Raw genomic sequence first — 19735 nt, 5'->3', positions numbered from 1 at the left:
TAGTCAAAGTCGGCTCTCGAGCGTGCGGCGAAATCGAAGAGACAAGATGTCGTGTTTTGTTGATTTCGGGCCCTTTTGTGTCTTTGCGTTGCCGTCGTGGTAAATACAGCCACGATAATGACGCACAGCTACGAGCTGCAGGGAAGTGACAGAGCTGGTGTGTGTGTGTGTGTGTGTGTGTGTGTGTGTGTGTGTGTGTGCGTCCTGTGAACCACTGAAGCAGATGATGAGGTAAAGAGTGGGCGGAGCTGTGCAGCTGGTCTGGTGTTCCCCCTCGAACGGGTGGTGTGTGTGTGTGTGTGTGTGTGTGTTTCTATTTCAGGATAAATATGAGAAACATTAACTGTGGTTATTTTATTTTTCCACAGCAAAGTAAACACAACTTATCAAAGTAAATGTGTTTCTAACAATCAATAGAAAAGAATAGAAAGTAGAATCTTTATTGTCACTGTTACAAGAACAATGAGGTGCAGTAGCTACTATAATAAATAATAAGTACAGTTTAAAGTGGGAGGGATGTTGGTTCCATTAAAGTATAAATAAACATGCAGTTTATAAATGAAGTGTGACGTGAGTGTTGGCAGTGCAGTTATCCTCCAATCAGGGTGGAGGTAGGGCGTGTCTGACAGCCTGTGGGTAAAAACGTCTGTTGAGTCTGTTTGTCTTCGACCTGATGGAGCTGTAACGTTTACCAGAGGGAAGGAAAAGTGAGTGTGCAGGGTGTGAGGGGTCTTTGATGATGAAGTCTGCCGGTGTAAATGTCTCTGAGGGGGGTTAGTGAGGTGCCTCTGCTGCCTTCACCACCCGCTGCAGTTTCCTCTTGTCCTCCACGGTGCAGCAGTCGAACCTGAGTGTGCAGCAGTAGGTCAGAAGGCTCTCGATGGTGGAGCGGTAGAAGTTCACGAGCAGTCTCTGTGGTCGTTGGGCCTGACGCAGCTTCCTGAGAAAGTACAGCTTTGTTGTGCTTTTCCTACCTTGCAGTGAATAAATGTGAGGAACTGGAACTCGTTTTCATATCTTAGTGAGGACATGTCATTGACATGTTTCCCCCTAGCTGCTTACTATAACCATCAAAAATAAATGTTAACCCTAACCATAACCTAATTGTAACCCTGAGACTAAAACGTGAGGATGTGACTGTTGGCCCTCACAAGTATAGTAGCAATATGTGGGCCCCACGGAGATGTCTAAACAGGCACACACACACACTCTCTTACTGCTGCTAGTTTTATCTCACCGTGACGGAGACGAACCTCCGTCCTCTCCGTTCCCCGTCTCTGTTCAGAGCTTTCCTCTGTTTTATCCTCACGTCTCTCTTTGCTCTTCCTCACTGTGAAGAATAAAATATGTAAGAAGTTTTGAATCTCAGCTTCATTGTGTTCGATGAGCTCATATGAAGTAAAGTCAGCCGGGTTTTTAGGAGGTTGGTGAGAGAAGCTGCAGAGTCTTATTTATTTATTTAAAGAGTGTAATTGCAGCACTGGCCGGTGTTATTTCTTCCTTCAAGTTCGTGTTTGAACTTGAACATTTGCAGCTGTTTATTGAAATGCAGACAGGAAATGGTGCACCGTTGTTAAATAACCCAACAGGTCGTTTTCATTGAAGGGTTTCATTGACTTAAAGCGGTTTTGTGCAGACAGCGCTCCTCTGGATGTGTAAATTGGTCGGCTGCTAAAGCATCAGGATGATTAGATTACATCAGCTGAGCTGTGTTAATCTGGGATTTGTTGCTGGCTTTGATCTCAGAGATCTCACTTTCTCCCTCTCCCCCCTCCCCGTCCTTCTTTCACCTCGCCCAGGGTGGCCGGAGGCGAGCTCTTCGACTTCCTGGCAGAGAAGGAGTCCCTGAGCGAGGAGGAGGCCACGCAGTTCCTCAAGCAGATCCTGGATGGAGTCCACTACCTGCACTCCAAGCGGATCGCTCACTTCGACCTCAAGGTACATCTGCAGCTGAACCGAGTCCGCCGTGCATGCGTGTGTGCGCATTTGTGTGTGTTTACATATCTTTGTGGGGACCAAAAATCTGAAGTATACTTGTGGGGTCCAACAGCCCGTTTGGGGACAAGTGCGTCCCCACGAGTTCGAAGAGAGTCAAAATGTGGCTTTAGTGTCAGGGTTACAGTTGGGCTATGGTCTGGGTAAGCAGCTAGGGAAAGCATGATGTCAATGAGGTGTCCCCACAAAGATATGAAAACAAAGTGTGTGTGTGTGTGTGTGTGTGTGTGTGTGTGTGCTGTACCCACTGATAAAAAAGATAAAATAAAAGCTGTGCGATAGTTCAGTGGCTCACATTAATAACACGCAGGGCTGAGGATGTTGTGCACTCACAATGAAAAAGATCTAAAAACAACGAATCAATTAATCGAATCATTCTGAGTCTGTCCGTGTCTCCTGGGAGATTTGCCAAATGTTCAAACGTAAAGAGAAAATTGACGATGAAAACGGATCCGTTCATGTTTAGTTGGGATAAAACGACTGAAACCATCATTAATATTTAATTAACTGTGTACATATAAAAACCAAACTGGAGCCCTGAAAAACTTTGCTATGTGAAATACAATGATGTTTAAAATATCTGAGCTGTGTGAGTTCAGACGATCTCAGAGGACACAAACGTGTCTGAGTGAGCGCGCCTTTCAAATGCACTTCTTACATGCTAACTAACTGGCTGTGTGATGTTCAATAGTTTGTCTCGGTTTTCCAGGGATTCGTCTCATTAACGTCCTTAAACATGAGAACCAAACGTTTGTCACGGTTTTCTGTCTCAGTGAAACCCTGGGAGTGTCCTGCTCCTGACCGTCAGCTGACTGGAGCGCTGATAACGTGGCATCTTTCTGACCACTCTGATTTCTCTCTGTGTCTCCGGGCTCATAGTCATGACTAATCTGTTGTTTAAGGTCTCTGTTGTTAGTGGACAGTTTTCCAGAGGGACGAGCAGAGGTCAGGAAGCACTCGGCACAGCGCAGCACATTATGTTTCCTCCCTGCTGGACGAGCTCCAGTGTTTCTGGTTGTGAGTGTTCTTTGTTTGTGTCTCGTCATTATCATTGATCAGTTTTCCACTTGCGCGGCGTCCTGGTGTCCTCGTACATCACAGTTTGGGACACGCTGGCCTCAGGCCTGCAGATAATGATAACCTCTGAGCTCAGCCGCTCGTGATCGATGCCGGAGCTTTTACCAAGCTTTTACCTCCGCTCCGCGCATTAGCCGCCGTTATTCACTGCTCGGCTTCAGACTTCATTTAATATACTTTACTTACTGATCCCACTAAAGTCAGGCGTCTTTTATATTTCCACCCGTGTTCTGGTCATATGACGCTTTATAAGATGTTTTGTGAGTTTTAGTTGGAGGCTGTTTACGCTGCTTTTATAAGGAAATGCAAAAGTTTTCTTTTCCAATCAGCTGTTAGAGACAGTAACGTGACCTGTGAACTCAGTGCGTGTAATCATTTAGAGTCACCTGCGCTTTTACTGGAAAGTATATGAAATGAAAACTCTGCTCTGTCTCTGTTTACGATCGTGTATCTGTGTTTGCGTTCGCCACCTTGTCGCAGTTTCCACTTTGCTCCTGGTTTAAGGTGTCCACACGATGCAGACGGAGACCTGGAACAGCTTGTAACCCACATTGGATCATCTTCCTTCACTCCAGCATAAACATGAGCATAAACATCGCTGCTGGTGGAGCAGAGAACAGAGCGGGCGAGCTGTTGTCAGCGCTGCCCACAGCCAATCTGTTCCTCCCCGCACTGAATCCCAGGCTCGTAATCGTGCTGAAAGGACGAGACCTGAAGGGAACGCGGACTCATCTAAAGCTCGTCTTTGGCTTTCTATCCTTTCTCCCACTTCCTCGAGAGGTTTCCACTCATGATTTGCATGGGATTTCCATCCCTGATGAGCCTGCTTCCTGCCAGACTCTTCCTGTGTGCTCCTGCCTCCTCCTCTATTTGCACACACAGGACACGCTGTGTTTCCTGCACACGTCTGCTCTGTTTCTGGACGTCTGAGCTGTTTTTCATTGAAATCATGGCGGGCAGATGGACGTGCTTTATGGAAATGTCACCTCCTCCTCTGTCTAATCGCTTCAGTTCAGTTTGATTTTTACAGTCGATTCATAACAGTTCCCTGAAAGGTTGATATTAGAGAGACGATCAGGTGTCAGCAGCACTGTCTGGACAAGCAACCTGCTGCAGAGGAACCGCAGAGAGAAAACCTGAACTGTGTGAGAGATAAAGGTTGATGACATGCAGCTGTTGAATGTAAACACATGTGGAGTGAAAGGAGGAGAAGTGTTGTGTGCATCATGGAAAATCACAGGAAGTCCAGAGCTGCACATGTTTGCTCAACAAAGACAGTTTGAAGCCTGATCTGAAAGTAGAGCTGAGTCCATAAGAGAGCCCCTGACAGCTGAAGGCTCCGCCTCCCATTTACTGTTAAATACTCATAGCGTCTGTTTGGATAACAGGTAGTCTTTAAGATGAGACAGGCCTGATTATTCAGGAATTATTATATTATGAATAATAATAATTATAAGTCCAGCCTGTGAGTAAGTCTAGTTCCCGTCTGGTTCGGCTGATGAATCCTGTTTTCTTTGCTCCTCTGCAGCCGGAGAACATCATGCTGCTGAACCGCTCAGTGCCTCACCCGCGCATCAAGATCATCGACTTCGGACTCGCCCACAAGATCGATTTTGGCAACGATTTTAAAAACATCTTTGGAACTCCAGAGTTTGTAGGTCAGTGTCCCACAGCTGTGCACACGGGGCTTTGTGTTTCTGACACTGCTCTGTTTTCCACCATGAACACACACACACACGCGCACACACACACACACACACACACACACACACACACACACACTGCACCACCCTGTTCTCCTGGCTTCATCCCAGAGGTTGCATATTGTGAGAATGGACGCCAAATGTACCGGAGGGACCGAGAGAGAGACCTGATAATAGGCCGGAGATTATCAGAACTGGCCCCTGCTGCCTGCACACACACACACACACACACACACACATTCTTGTTTTGATATTTTAGTGAGGACATCTCATTGACATAATGCTTTCTCTTGCCACTTACCCTAACCATGAAAAATTAATGCCTAACAGTAACTATAACCTAATTGTAACCCTGACATTAAAACCACATTTTGAGTCTCACACTCGTGGGGACGGGCACTTTGTCCTCATAAGTGACTGTTGGTCCCCACAAAGATGTCTAAACCAGTACACACGCTCGCAGAGACACCAGTGCCATCTGCCCTCATCTACTCTTCTCTGGGGCAGCAGCCAACCCTCCACCTGGTGCCAGTGCCCACTACCAGCAAGATCCAGGCCAAGACCAGAGCACGTTCCCGCTGCAGCGGGGTGTCAGCGGGCAAATGGTGTAAATAAAGATCAGGTGGAAGAAAGCCAAACGATGTGTGGGATAGACGATGCTGGAGAATCGAGTCAGCTGCAAAACATAAACATTCATGCTTTCCATAAAATAACATGTTCTTTATTTGTTCTCAGCGCTGAAAACCTAAAGTGTTGAAGCAGCAAATAAGAATAAAAGCTCAATATAATAAAATAAGATTCAAAATAAATTAAGTCCTTCTGCAAGTCTCGTCTGAGTTGGTATTTTAAGCCATTTTAAAATTTCAGTAAAGTCTGAGGCAGAAAAACTGAATCAAAAGTTAAAAGTCAAAGTAAAGTTTAAAAGCTTTTCCCTCCACGGCTGCTCTCGCTGCTCCTGCAGGCTGTTTGTTTAAAATCCAGGATTCTTGAATCCTGCTCGTCTCTGCTCGTCTCGTCTCCGGTATGAAGCGAGCAGATGAAATGGCAGATGTAAATGTAAATGCCAAGAATAATAATAATAATGGATTGCATTTATATAGCGTTTTCAAGGCACCCAAAGCGCTTTACAATTCATTCACACACTGATGGAGGCAGCTACAGATGTAGCCACAGCTGGTGAAGTGTGTTGCCCAAGGACACAACGACCAGGACAGAGAGAGCAGGGGGATCGAACCAGCGATCTTCCGGTTACAGATGTGCTTCCCAACCCCCTGAGCCACGGTCTTGCTTTTGCAGTTTGCATTTGCAGTTTCAGTTTTTGCTCTGCCTCGGGAACGCAGCGCTCGGCCGCTGCAGGGCGAGCTGGAAAAGGTGAGTGTGTGATACTGACGGCGGCGTGCTGGGGCTGTAATAGCAACAGGAAGTTAGTTGTTGTAGTTCGCCCTGCTGTTCTGGCTCATTTACCAACACAGTCGGCTGTTAGAGGCGAGGCCCTGATGCACGGCTCATGGAGGAAATTAAGGTAGTTTAGATCCTTTAACACATGATTGCTGCAATTTGCATCGAGTTGTTCTGCGTCGCAGCTCAGTCACAGCTCCACACAGAGACGTAATGAAACGTACTCTAACGCAGCGCTGCACCCAAATGTAAAAACCACACCGATATACAGACACTTCTGCAGGTGGGAAACACTGTTAGCTGATTTATTGTCAATAATAAACTAATAAAGGCTGAAAACGTATTGTTTACAGTCTGGAAGCATTTGATTGGCCCATAAATGGAGCTGCAGGAAAAACGATGACATCATCCCGTTGATTTTTGTGGGTTCTTCTTTCAGATGAAGGATGTTTTGTTTCAGCACGATTAGAAATGAATTCGGTGATTTGTCTTTGATTATTCACACATTTACAGACAAGTGGGGAGAAAAGAAATCGCAGCTTTAGCAGGCGCCATAAAAAAATCCCACCTCTGAAGGAACAAACAAATCAGCGAACCTAGCCCAAAGCGATCGTGCGCTCCAGTAAAGCTCAGCAAACTCTGAGAAGAATTAGTGTGGAGAAGAAGTAACGTCTGTGTGCCGACCTGACTGCTAACAATCTGCTGTTTCCTCGCAGCTCCTGAAGTCGTCAACTACGAACCTCTGGGCCTGGAGGCAGACATGTGGTGAGTAAACACGCAGAGCTTCATCCCAGCTGTGCGTCTGCTGTGGAATACATCGAGGATTTTCATGGTGTTTGATGTTCGAGATGTTGAAAAGCTGAACTCTGTTTCTCTCTCCTGCCTCCGCCCAGGAGCGTCGGTGTGATTACCTACATCCTGTGAGTATCTCAACCCCGCAGCAAACCTGCTCTTGCATAAACTGTATGTAAGCGATGGAGCTTTTTGAACCTGCTCTGCTTGTCTGACTGTAATTGGAATAATTACAGGATCAATCGAGCCGTCTGCTCGTTTTTCTATTGCAACCAGAGGAGTCGCCCCCTTTTGGCCATTAGAAAGAATGCAGGCTGACGGCTTTTACACCTGATGGGAAGGGACCAGTTTTTATGTTTCACTTTGCTGTGTGTTCACTCGCTGAGCGTGAGCAGCAGCGAGTGCCAAGACGCGGCGATCTCAGCGGCGTCTCTCTGACCTCGGTGGGCGAATCTACGGTGGCCCTGAGAGCTCAAATGCACTGAAACATCAGAAATTAGCAGCAAAAAAAAAATAATTCAAAAGCTCATAAAACGTGACGGGCTCACGAGCTAACAGGAAACAGCTGCGAGCAAACACGTGTGTCCGCGATTATGAATCATGTGATTAAAACACGCGTTTCCTTCCATCTTTGATCTTTTTGACTCTTCTTTTGTGCGAAGCCTTTTTTCTTGATGGCGCTTCGTGTCACACCCAAACCAGCAAACACCCACAGAGCGCTTTAAAGATGGCGTCGGAGAGCTACTGTTGTGATTGTGTTCGTATTAAATATCAAGCTGTGAGTTGTTGTCGACTGCATCCAGCCCACAGCTGCTGGATTTCCACGGTCAGCGGCTGGTTTTCACCCGAAGAACGTTTTGTTCCAACGCCATCATCAGTTTCTTTGATTTCTTTGTTCTTCGTGGTTTCGTTTGAGGAAGAGTTGAGCTCAGTCACCAAACGAAGCCGTCACAGGGTCGGCGACACGTTTCCTGTGGGCTCGCCGACTGTCACGCTGTGATGGGACCCGCTCTCATCGCACGTCCAATTATCCACTGATGGAAAAGGTTGTTTAATATAAAACTGATTTATACTAGTAAATTCCTGCAGTGTTTGATTATTTTTAAAGAAGTGGCCTTTTTAGAAGGATGTTTGCTCCGGCACACTGAACAGCCCTGTTATTAAAAGCTTGTTTTTCCTGCTGCGCGCACACTGGAACCTAAATGAGCCGAAACTCGTCACAATATTTAAAACACTTTAAACAGATCAGATATTTGCCTCTGAGCCACAGATGGGATTTTCCCAGTCCTGATAATCTCTGCATGTAACTCGCACGTTAAGCTGTTTTTAATATTTGAAAACTTTTCTTTTATTTGCTCTGATTCTTAAATATTAGCGCTAACGTGCACTGTTGTTTGAGGCTAGTCTGCTTAAGCTAATTGACTCTGGACGTTATCCTGCTCTGCCGATGCTTTGATCTTATCAGCATGTCGTTGGGTTGATAAAGGAGCTCGGAGGATCGCAGTAGTCTGATTAGATCCAACAAATTCTCCTGAATTCACTTAGTTTGGTCTTTAAAGCAGCCGTTCTGCAGACAGCTGTTTGTGTGCTCTGTGTTTGTGAAGCAGTCGCCTGCAGACGTGTCAGCACAGTTTAATTCAGCAGCAAAAGTGAAGTTCACGTCCTCGACGACCCGCCGGTCGACTGCTGCCGGCTCTCGATGATCCCGTCGCCTCTCTGTGTACTCAGCTGAAGGCTTCCTGAGCTCCCGCGCACCTTTATCCTTCAAAGTGACACCTACACCAATTTTTCCAAAAAACAAATCGCACATTAGTTGCGTTTGCCTACACAAACATGCGAGCGTGCCAAACAAAACAAGGCGAGAGAGAGAGAGAGAGAGGGAGAGAGAGAGCGGGAGAAGGGGTAAATGCCCAACGCCAACCTAAAGGTGTCATCAGAATATTCAATAATAAGCAGCTGCAAACAATACAAGCTTTTCAGTTTGCATGATACACAATCTCAAACAAATGTGTCTGTGCTCACACACACACGTGGGGTATTGATATCTTGTGGGGACATCTCCCAGTCCCCACAAAGACATGAATACAAACGCACACTCACACATGCATCCCAGTTCGTGGCGTCCGCCCACACAGCTGTCACAGCTCAGCCTGGCAAGGTAGAAAATAGATTGTTCTCAGCTTCTTATCACAGCAGAGCAACAGAGAGGTGCGCTGACTCTTCATCTCTCACTGGCAAATGTAATGTATAGTGTGTGTGTGTGTGTGTGTGGGAGCGTTCGGTGAGCGTGACACGATGACCACAGAATCATAAACAGTGCTCTGGGTAATGAAACGCGCTCTTATTTCCTCTTTCATCAGGCCTGGCGTGCCGTGCGCCACACAGCCTGGAATCATATGACTGAACGTGGCGCCTCTCTGCTCTGCTGACCCCCAGTCTGGCTTTCAGGCTGGTCACAGGGCTTGATTTCGGCCTGGTGCTCAGTGCACGAGTGTTTTGGAGAACCAGGAGGTAAAATGTCACCAGGAGTCCTGACGTCACACTTCCCTGCCGATTGTATCGCCTGGCCTCGTAACGAGCCGCCGCAATGACTCGTTTGTTGTGAGCAGCTTTATACAGTCGATAAATTCATACATTTCCACTCAGCCTGAGCTCGACCTGCACCAGCTCCACGCCTCCCCCAGATCACATGTTAATTAGCAGCTGGTGACGGGATGCAGGAGTCGGAGCAGAAGGGGAGGCCGGGTTTGTCGGGAGCTGCTGTTCGGTTTAACGGGCTAAAGTCCGGGAGGCCGAGCCCTCGTTAACGTGCACGACTGCTCAGCCCTGCGTGTGCTGCGCCGTGGTCTGTCCATTAAAACGTGCTCCCCTCAGTGCATCTGCTTTGTGTGTGCGTTCAGTGGAGAGGTGCATTAAAATTCCTGCACTCACACCGAGAGCGGTCCAGCTGGTTTCCCTGAGAGTGTTTGATAGCGACGCTTCACTAACGAGTCAGTTATTTGCAGCTCTTTAATCACATTCACTCAGCAAAGCGTTGTAAGGTTGTAGTTTGGATTTCAGGGGCTGAAGCTCATCAGCGTTTGGACTAAAATCAGAATTCCTCTTCCTTTGTGATTACAAGACAGCTGAGCTGTAGTCAGAGAAGGTTCCACCTGATGTGATGCAGAGCTGGTTTGTTAAAGTCCTCACACAAAGATAAAAACCCGCCAGCCTGCACGTTTCTGACCTCTCCGTTAACCTTTCTCGTCCTGCAGCCTGAGCGGAGCCTCTCCTTTCCTGGGCGACAACAAGCAGGAGACTCTGGCCAACGTGTCGGCGGTGGACTACACCTTCGATGAGGAGTTCTTCAGCAACACCAGCGTGCTGGCCAAAGACTTCATAGCGAGGCTGCTCGTCAAAGATCCAAAGTATGTTCTGTTTCCATTGTATTTGAGATCAAAGCGGCCTTAGAGTCACATCAGAGCAGGAGCTGCTTTAATCACGACAAACGTTTCCATGCAGAGCTGCCAGACTGCAGGGTGACTCCTTCAGACACAAGTCTGCTTTGAGGCCTTCCTGCGTATCCTGACTCGAGGTGGTTTGGTTGACGGTGTGATTTCCTCCAGTCAGCTGAACAACAAACGAACACATTTCGTCTTCAGCTCTGAGTCTTGGCTGTAACAGCAGCGTTTAAACGACGCGTTGACTTCTAAATGATCGCTCTCTGATTGGTCTCGTTTAATCGCTTTTAAAACGCTGACAGGAAAATTGAATAGGTGCTTTCTGCAGATATTCCAGCTACGCCTGCCTCCTCGCTCGGCGCCGTGCCTTTTGGCGCTGGCTCCTAAAATTGTTTGGACTGTTCCCTCGTTACAGAGTTGCTGTAGCAACAGCTGAATGGCTGCAGCTGTGCTCGAGGACAGTTACCGCCATCAAGCTCTTTTCTGCTCGTAATTACGCCAGCTCCTTTCAAAACAACGGCGTGAGAACGAGGGGGCTAACAGAGGTGATTAATTGTAGGTGTGAGGATGATTTCATTTGGATAAGTCAGAGAGGAGACGATGAGGGGTGGGCATGCGCTGCTGTAAACAGAGAGACTTTACCAGCTTCACCTAATGGGGCTTTCAGAGATGACGGGCCGAGCGCTTCGTAATGGAACGGCTTTTAATTGATCTGCGTCGAGGTTTGCATTCAGGAAGATAATGAAGAGATGCTGTTATGAAGTCTGCTGGGTTAAAGCTGCACCAGCACAGGCCTGGAAATCTGGGAACCTGTGTGGTTGGTGTGAATGCAGTCGCCTCGGCTGCAAACGGGGATGTGGTGGCGATCGGGCCGAGCCGAGAGGAAGCGGCGCCTTCGCCAGGTTCCCCAAAATCTATGTAGGACGTACGGAAACCTTTCCTGAACAACGGGCTGTTGTTGGACTGAGGCCGTCCCTGAAGCACATCGAGCTTTACTAAATATTAATCATTAATGTTGGTGCAGCACTCTGTCAGGTTAACTTCTGCTTTGTTTGGATGAAATGTGAGCGTTTTAAAATCTGTCAAACTGTTGTCTGTCTCAGGAAGTAGCACCGAAGTGCATCACGTAGATTTGTTCCCTTTACTCCAACGACCACGCCGAGTTTCTCGGTACCGCCTTTCATGAGACGCCGCGTAGAGAAGCATCGAAAGAGGAAACTGAATATTCCAGGTTAACAAAGAGCAGCAGTTATATCTTTATTGCTCATTAGGTGCAGAGCGACAAAGGTCAGCTGTGTAATATCAGCAAGCGATTATTAAAAGACGCACAGAGACGTGGCCGAGGCTGCAGCCTGACACGGACGCACAGCTCGCACACCTACAGCCAGCTTACACTCACCCGGTGTGGGTGTCTGTGGACTGTGGGAGGAAGTAAACCCACACAGGAAGCCTGGCAGGTTCAAACAGAGGGCAGCAGGTTCAAAGCACACAAAACATTTTACAAATAAAACCAAAAATACATCTATAACCTGTAACTGCCTCAGATTAAAGCAACTCAAATGAAAACAATTAGGAGATAAATGAAAGTCCTGCTGCTGTCAGGCTTCGTGTCTCCATCCCAACTGTGTGTTTCCTTTGTAAAACAGAAAATAATCAGCATTAATGCACAAAGAAAAAGACCGAAGCTGAACCGCAGCAGCTGGAACATCTGATGGTGACTCATCGAGTTTCCTTTTCTGTCCACAGAAAGCGAATGACCATCCAGGACAGCCTGCAGCACCCCTGGATCAAGGTGGGACTGATGTCAGCGTTTGGATTTTGTTGTCCGAGCTTTTCTAACTTTAACATTTATCTCGTTTCGTTTCCTATAATCAGCCAAAGGACACTCAGCAGGCTCTGAGCAGGAAGGAGTCGGCCGTCAACATGGAGAAGTTCAAAAAGTTTGCAGCCAGGAGAAAGTGGAAGGTGAGAGTTTTCCATCTTACTGGTTTCTACGCTCACGCTGAAGCTTCAGGAGCAATAAAATACATTTCCCATGATGCACTCTGAAAGCTTCTTGCTACAAAGTCTCCTCATTGGTGCTTCGCTGTCACTGTTGATCGCCACGGGGTCGCCGCAGCCATCAGATTCACCGCCGGCTTCTTTACTGCGTGTCGGCTTCGGTTCGTCACAGCTGACCCGGCAACGCTCCCAGCCAACACAACGCAGCGGCGTTTGAAGCTGCGGCGCTGCTGTCGCCATGTTTCTGTCTTCTGTTTGGTGACTCACAGCAGCTCCTGGCTTTGCAGCAACCTTCATCTTTGAGGATTTATTTATGTTTGATACACAAAAACCTCCAAAACACACAAACGTTAAACGCAGCTCAGGCTCATCTCGAAATTCAGAGGGAAGAATAAAAAACTGCAGCGACACAAAGAAAACCTGCTTTTAATAAATGAATTCTTATTAATTGGACAAAATCATTTATGTGTTTATTGATCATTTGAGGTCATCAGTTCGCTCTCTGGTGATGATGGTTGATATATAATCTGTAACATCGACGTGAAGCTGGAACATTTGCAGACGTGTGAGGTCGATCCACGTGCAGGTCAGCGGGTTACGAGCGATGAATCGGAGCAAAGACCTCAACCAGAGCAGAAAATCGCTCTCCTGCCTGTCGGCGGGGATCCTTAACGTGACGTGACGTGACGTGAGCTTGTTCTGCTTCTGCACATTCACCGACCCCGTGTCTTCTCTGTTTGTCTCTTGCAGCAATCGGTCCGACTCATCTCCTTATGTAACCGCCTGTCCCGCTCCTTCCTGTCCAGGAGCAACATCAGCGTGGCCCGCAGCGACGACACGCTGGTAAGACGGGGCCTCACACCAGCAGAGCAGCACATAAATACGTTCAGCTTCATGCACCGGCTCCAGCTCTGAAGTCAGTCCTTATCTCCAGCCAAGCGTTAGAGTAACTGAGACGTGCAGCGCGAGCGCTTTCAGTTTGACTGAATGTTCAGTTACAGCTCAGGTATTTGTGGCCTGACAGACGGCAGAAAACCATCTTTTCCTCATTCCTGCTGTGTGTGTGTGTGTGTGTGTGTGTGTGTGTGTGTGTGTGTGTGTGTGTGTGTGTGTGTGTGTGTGTGTCGGGAGGTTTACTGTACTTGTGGGACCGTCAGCCCTTATGGAGACCTGGTCCCCACAAGTTTGAAGCCATTTTTGAGATTCAAAGTGGGTTTGAGTGTTAGTTACAGTTTGGTTATGGGTCAGGCTGAGGTTTACGAATTCATTTTCCATGGTTAGGGTCCAGGGAAAGCATTATGTCAGTGAGATGTCCCCACAGGTCATGAATACCCAACGTGTGTGTGTGGTTTCCAGGCTCCCGGCGTGCGTCCGTCTGCGGTAAATGATGAGTCAGCTTGTTCGGACACACGGAGGCTTTTATGTTGTTAGCGTGTCCGTTTCCAGTCGACACGATAAGCTGGACAGATGTAAACACTGCAGCTTCTGTGAGGAGCTTAATCATTCACAAAGCAGCCGAGGCCGGCCCTGTTATGTCATCAAAGGATTACACAGCAGCTTCCTGCCGTCACAGGTGACCTGACAGGTAGGACTGGGCACGGTGAGGTCACAGCGCCCCCTGTGGTTCAGGGTAACAAACACAAGCTCTCTGATGGAGACTTCCAGGCAGTTCCACGGTTTAGTGACTTACCTGAAAAGCAGGTACAGGTGGGTGTTCGTGCTCTGAGAACAGCCCGGCCTGCTGGGACGGCTTTGTGAATAATTAAGTTTCTCACAGAAGCTGCAGTGTTTACATGTGTTCAGCTCATGTTACCGAGGTCAGCTCCGCTAGTTCAGACAGCTCATTATTCCTGCATGCTCCTGCAGGACTGTTGTGGTTTCTTCCTCAAATGAACCTTTTGATTGTTGTCTGTCTTGTTTTTTTTATCACACATTCAGGTATTTGTTCTGCAGTTTGGATAAAAACATTTGAACTTGGCAGCGATGTGAAGCAGAAAGACTTCATGTGATTAGAGCTCGTTCTTGCTGAGCGTCTGCTTGCATCACCGCTCGATGAATAAATGGATGAGTGTGGTTACCGTCGCAGTCGGAAGGCCGCTTCTTTGACTGCAGTTATTAAATCATTTCTGTGTATTTTGGAGGTCACAACGAGACCCGGAGGTCTTTTCACGTGTGTGCGATCGAGGTGGGCATGGAGCTCCCAGCAGGGCCTCGCTGCTCGTGCATGTTTGTGCTGTTTGCAGCTCTCCGAGGTGCTTTAGTCACGGCTCGCCCAGCAGCGAGGTTATGTTGAGGAATGCGGCCAAAGAGTCGAGCTTGGCTGAGCAAACGCCACATCAGCCTCGCTCTCTCGCTGCCTCCTCGCCTCGCTCATCGTCGTCTCTTTGTGCAGCGAGGCGGCACGGCCGGTTGCTGCGCTGCACGGCTGACTCTGGCTGAAGGTGACCGGGTCACGTGTCGCTGACAGAGTCGTAATCGCTGGATTCTCGGTTTAGATCAAGTGAGCAGCAGAGGATTAAATGTCTTTAACCGTGTTTCTCACCTGTTTAGGACGAGGAAGACTCCTTTGTGATGAAGGCCATCATCCACGCCATAAATGACGACAACGTGCCGGGTCTGCAGCATCTCCTCGGCTCGCTGAACAACTACGATGTGAACCAGCCCAACAAGGTGACGCACAGACACGCTCAGCTCGTTCCTGCTGAACCCAACGAATCTGAAGTAGTGGCGCAGAAGCACGTCTGCCAGTGTCTCTATTCAAAACTGAATACATCAAAGTGAAGCAGGCGCCACCCTGAGTCATCCACACAGAGACGTGTGTGTGGAGCTGTGGATGCGCTGCCTCCATCTTTCTCTGAGAAGTCACGCTTTGAGTTTTAGACGCTGGGACCAGGTTAAGACTCGGTAACGAGTTGGCTTTGTGCTGAGGTTGGGAAACGGCGTTTCTTTAAACGTTCACATTTAACAAAGTCACCATTCAAACAGATAAAACCGTCACATTTGCAATTTTTATAACTAAATAACTTGTTTATTCTTCATGATCCCAAGAAATTGTGAAAATCAGGGAATAATTTTCCCTTTTCGGGCATTTTTCACACCGGTGTAGGAACGCTGGCTCAGCGGGAGCAGCGATTTATTAAACTGAAGATCTCAGTTTTTCCACTGCAGGCACGTCTCACAGTATCCAGTGGGCTGGATTGCACCGCTGTGCTCCAGATTCAGATGAATCATGCAAATAATTTGAGAAATTATTCAGTTGTTGTGCAGCCTCGTGTTGCATAATGATGTTTGTGATGATGTTTGATCCGGCTTGTTCCAGCTCTGATCGACGCAGAGAGCTGATTGGCTGTCAGAGTTACATGTCTGAGCTGTGCTCCACACTGTGTGGACGGCAATCCTGCTTTCACATCCAAGGCAAAACGTAGCAAAGTGGACTATCCACCCAGGAATATAAAGTCTGACACAACCATCCCTCGACTTTATTAACCGCTTATCCAACAAATCCCAACGCCAACAAAATCACGACAGATTAAAAGTTGATTAAAGAATAAATTGAAAGCTTGAATCGTCTCAAAGATCTCCATAAAAATCTTTGTGTCTTTTCCATATTTATTTAAAGCTGCCAGCATCCCAGAAACTAGGTCGTCCCGTCCTCCAGCCAAAACACAGCAGAAGAAAAACAGCCTGACGTTTTAAACACTGACGGTCCACAGAGCGTGTTTCCACAGAGCGTGTTTCCACAGAGCGTGTTTCCACAGAGCATGTTTCCACAGAGCATGTTTCCACAGTCGGGCCCACAGTCGCTTCCAGGCTCATCTGCCACCTGCAGACTTTTGCAGTGTGTAAACAGGTGAAATCTGCAGATTTGAAGTGTTATTGTGAAGCATCATCACGTCTTCATTAAAGAACATCAGTGAATGTGGGCGGAGGATGTGCTCGTGGTGCAGCATGTTAGGGAGGCGTGTTCACGTCCGGTTTGTGGCACCGAGGGAGCGTTTTATGGGTTTTTATAAATCAAAGCACAGCCTGGGCATGATTACACAGAAACTAAAACACGCTTAGTTTTTACACCGCGCAGCCTGATGGTCGGGTACATGTCAGGACTTGGCGGGCGATGTGAGGACGAGAAGCCATTAAACTCAGTGAAGTGTAAGAAAATAGGAAGAGGAAAGAAATGAGGAGGGGAAGGATGAACAACCAGAGGCAGAGTCGGTACCTGACAGACTCGTCGGCTCAGTCTGTCTCTGCTCAGGGACTCGTTCAGAAAAGGTCATCTCGCCATTTTCATTCATTATTCCTACCTCAGTCTCGTTTACTTCCTCGCCACGTTTTCTGTGTAACTACAGGCTGTCAGATTGAGCTTTACCGCACAGATTAAAGACGCAGCGTTCACACATAAACAGGAAGCGTAACACGCGTGTGTGTGTTTTGCAGCACGGGACCCCTCCCCTGCTGATCGCAGCCGGCTGTGGAAACATTCAGATCATCGAGGTCCTGATGAGGAAAGGAGCGGAGATCCGGGCCCACGACAAGGTAAGAGCCGGACCTGCTGTGACGAAGACTGCATGGAGGAGCTGTAAGGCGCATAACAGCTGACCTTTGACCCTGCTGTGAACCAGGACAGCTTCAGATGCTAACAGCAAACTTTTTTTGAAAATCAAATATTATAAAAAAATCAATATTTCAGGGAACAAACCTGCTTCGACGTTGCATAATGAAGGTTCTCATGATTGTGAATATTTGGGCCTGTGTAATGACAGAAATGAAACGCACATCAAACACAGTCGAGTGATCAGAGCCGCTCCTCTTTGCTGATTGGCTGTTTCATACGCAGTGATGCTGGGATGGACTCTGATCGTCGGTTCGTCCTTGCTCTGCGTGCACTGATGCTGTTGTGGTGCCTCAGAGGTTTTCTATCATATCTTATAAACACATTTTAATTTGAAATAAGAAAAAGTGTGAGATATCTTCTTCTTTAGAAAAATCAGAAGCTAATGTAGACGTGAGGGTTGAGTTTAGCCCTGCGGGCTCTGCCTGCAGCACGGTCAGAGCCCACGTGTGACAGCTGACGTCGACTTGTTTCTTTGAAACTTATGAAGTTGCTTAAGATTGTTCAGAACCAACAAAGTGCATCAAACACAAAACTTGTGCCGCTGCTAAAACTCTTTGTCACAGCTGCATCTTCATCAGTGAAGCGTCAGAGACGGGAGGAAGACTTTAGCAGAGCCTGAAATCGTTTCCCTTCCGATAGCCGACAGTTCCTGGAAGTTCTGTGAGCAGCTGAACATCCGCAGCAGCTTCTCCCTGACAAACGTCCTTCATCGTGCCGTGCAGTCACTCTGTGCTTGCACCGAGCTGCAGGTCCTTCCTTGTTTTCCAAGATGTTAGAAAATAAGAGACGTCTGGAGCTGCTGACCCACACCAGGGTCGACGTCTCCGAACTCTGACGCAGCGATCTCGTTGCCTTTGATTTGATTTCAGTGCCACACATGAAATCAGGTTAATGCTGCACACACTGACTTACAGCATCAGGCTGCCATTAAATAAAGTTTCATTCTGTCATCATCGGTGCAGCGAGTTCAGGAGATTTATATAGAGACGTTATGACTTTATACAGAAACAATGAAAGAACGTGTTTTGATCTCGTTCCTCCGTTTAGAAACCACAGCTTCAACGTTGTGTCTGAGCCCAACATCCAAGCACATCCTCAGAACGATCCCGTGTTAGAGAGCACGGCACAGTATTGTCCAAGGATGCGTTCCTATCGTGTGGCTGCAGACTCTTTACTAAAGGTCAGGGATAAATCCTGCAACGCTGTTCTCTCTCCAACCCTCAGAGCGGAGCCAACGCCATCTACTACGCGGCGAGACACGGCCACGTGGCGACCCTGAGATTCCTCCATGACAAGAAGTGCCCGCTGGATGTGCAAGATAAGGTAGAAAAGCAGGTCCTTCCTCTCTGCACGTCTCACACTCACATGGAAAAACACACACTTACTACGACTCATCATGCTCTGTTATCTGTCAGCAATTACTCACTGCCTCCTACCCACAAACCCCTCGAGAAGCATTACTTTGAAATGCCCAGAAACAAACACACACACACACACACACACACACACAGCTTTACACATTCACACTCTCACATTTCCACACCTGTGGAGAAAACCAGTTACTCTGGCATTTTATCAGCTTATTTGCTGTTGCTATGGAAACAGGCCTTGCAGGGAGAGATGGGATTGGTGCGTCTGTGTGTGTGTGTGTGTGTTTGTGTGCTTTCGATGCTAGTGCAGCCTCGGCGTGCCTTGCCTGGGCGTCCAAAATCCCAGAAGCGTTTTCCCGTCTCTCCGATCTTCACGAGGTGTCCTTTCCTGTCTGCGAACGCTGAGGCGGAGCCTAATCTGCGCTGCACGCGCTCTGCTGATTACTCTCCAGCTCCCGTCCAGGCGTCGTTAAAGTTTCATCTTTCTTTATTACACAATAAACCCCAAATCACAAGCCGAGGCGTTTGTGTGGAACTAGATAATTGCTTTGTGAGAACAGAGAAGCCAAAGGACCTTTCAGGTTTATCATAACAAGGTGAATCTGCGGCGGCTTTTTATGTAATTCGCCAAATTAAACCGCTCTTTGAGGGTTTTTCCTTTTTTCCAGAGTGACTCAGTCTCTAAGAAACAAGTAAACACGTCGTCTCGCTAACGAGCGTTTACGCTGACTGCCAGCCCCAAGTCTGAAACTCGTGGGTCAGTTTTTAACGAAAACAGAAGCGGAGTCAGAGTTCTAGTCAGAGTCAACATCCACAGCGTCCACGCTTGGTATGCATGGTCTGTGCACGGTCTGTGCACGGTCTGTGCACGGTCTGTGCATGCAGTGCAAACATTTGGCTCTGTGTTGTGTTTCAAGAAGCAGGGAGGTGAGTCCGCTGCTCCCTGTTAACATCTACTGGAGGTTTTGGCTACTATACGGAAAATCTGGGATGTTTGACCAAACTACAGAATCTAAACTGGAGACAGCATTCCCACTTATGGTGTCAGGATCACAGAGGCCCCCTGCTACCTCCACCTGCTCCTCTGATGGGTGATGGAGGACCGCCCTCCGAGGAAGCTCTTTCCCGCTGCTTGTATCCTCGGCCCTGTTCTTTCGCTCGCTGCTCTCGGGTGAAGATGGAAACAGAGGCTGTGCCGCGTGTCGTCTCCTCCAGTCTTTCACACATTGTTTTTGTCATGCAAGAGAAAATTTGCACGCGTGTCAATCATCTCTCATCACCGTCTAGCAGCTCGTGCAATCAACCAGCGCCTGGAATAATAAACATTTCACTTCCCGAAGCTGAAAG

At 47.8% G+C, this 19735-nt stretch overlaps 1 protein-coding gene across 2 annotated transcripts in view; it reads left to right on the top strand.

Annotated features, from left to right (window-relative positions):
• Positions 1 to 19735, top strand: part of dapk1 (death-associated protein kinase 1) — a 63634-nt gene that overhangs the window by 26759 nt on the left and 17140 nt on the right. For both annotated transcript variants that reach the window (XM_085476467.1, XM_085476466.1), the window contains exons 4-14: positions 1800 to 1938; positions 4601 to 4730; positions 6890 to 6938; positions 7067 to 7093; positions 10220 to 10372; positions 12152 to 12197; positions 12281 to 12370; positions 13157 to 13249; positions 14957 to 15076; positions 16841 to 16939; positions 18243 to 18341. In XM_085476467.1, the coding sequence (XP_085332593.1) occupies positions 1800 to 1938; positions 4601 to 4730; positions 6890 to 6938; positions 7067 to 7093; positions 10220 to 10372; positions 12152 to 12197; positions 12281 to 12370; positions 13157 to 13249; positions 14957 to 15076; positions 16841 to 16939; positions 18243 to 18341 (1045 nt within the window). The remainder of the gene's footprint in view (positions 1 to 1799; positions 1939 to 4600; positions 4731 to 6889; positions 6939 to 7066; positions 7094 to 10219; positions 10373 to 12151; positions 12198 to 12280; positions 12371 to 13156; positions 13250 to 14956; positions 15077 to 16840; positions 16940 to 18242; positions 18342 to 19735) is intronic.

Source organism: Copadichromis virginalis, linkage group LG12 (assembly GCF_057382275.1).
Source record: "Copadichromis virginalis isolate Kocher_CV1m ecotype Utaka linkage group LG12, C_Virginalis_male_GT1.1, whole genome shotgun sequence".
NCBI classification, from domain to species: domain Eukaryota; kingdom Metazoa; phylum Chordata; class Actinopteri; order Cichliformes; family Cichlidae; genus Copadichromis; species Copadichromis virginalis.
This window is presented reverse-complemented; position numbering and strand designations above follow the sequence as displayed.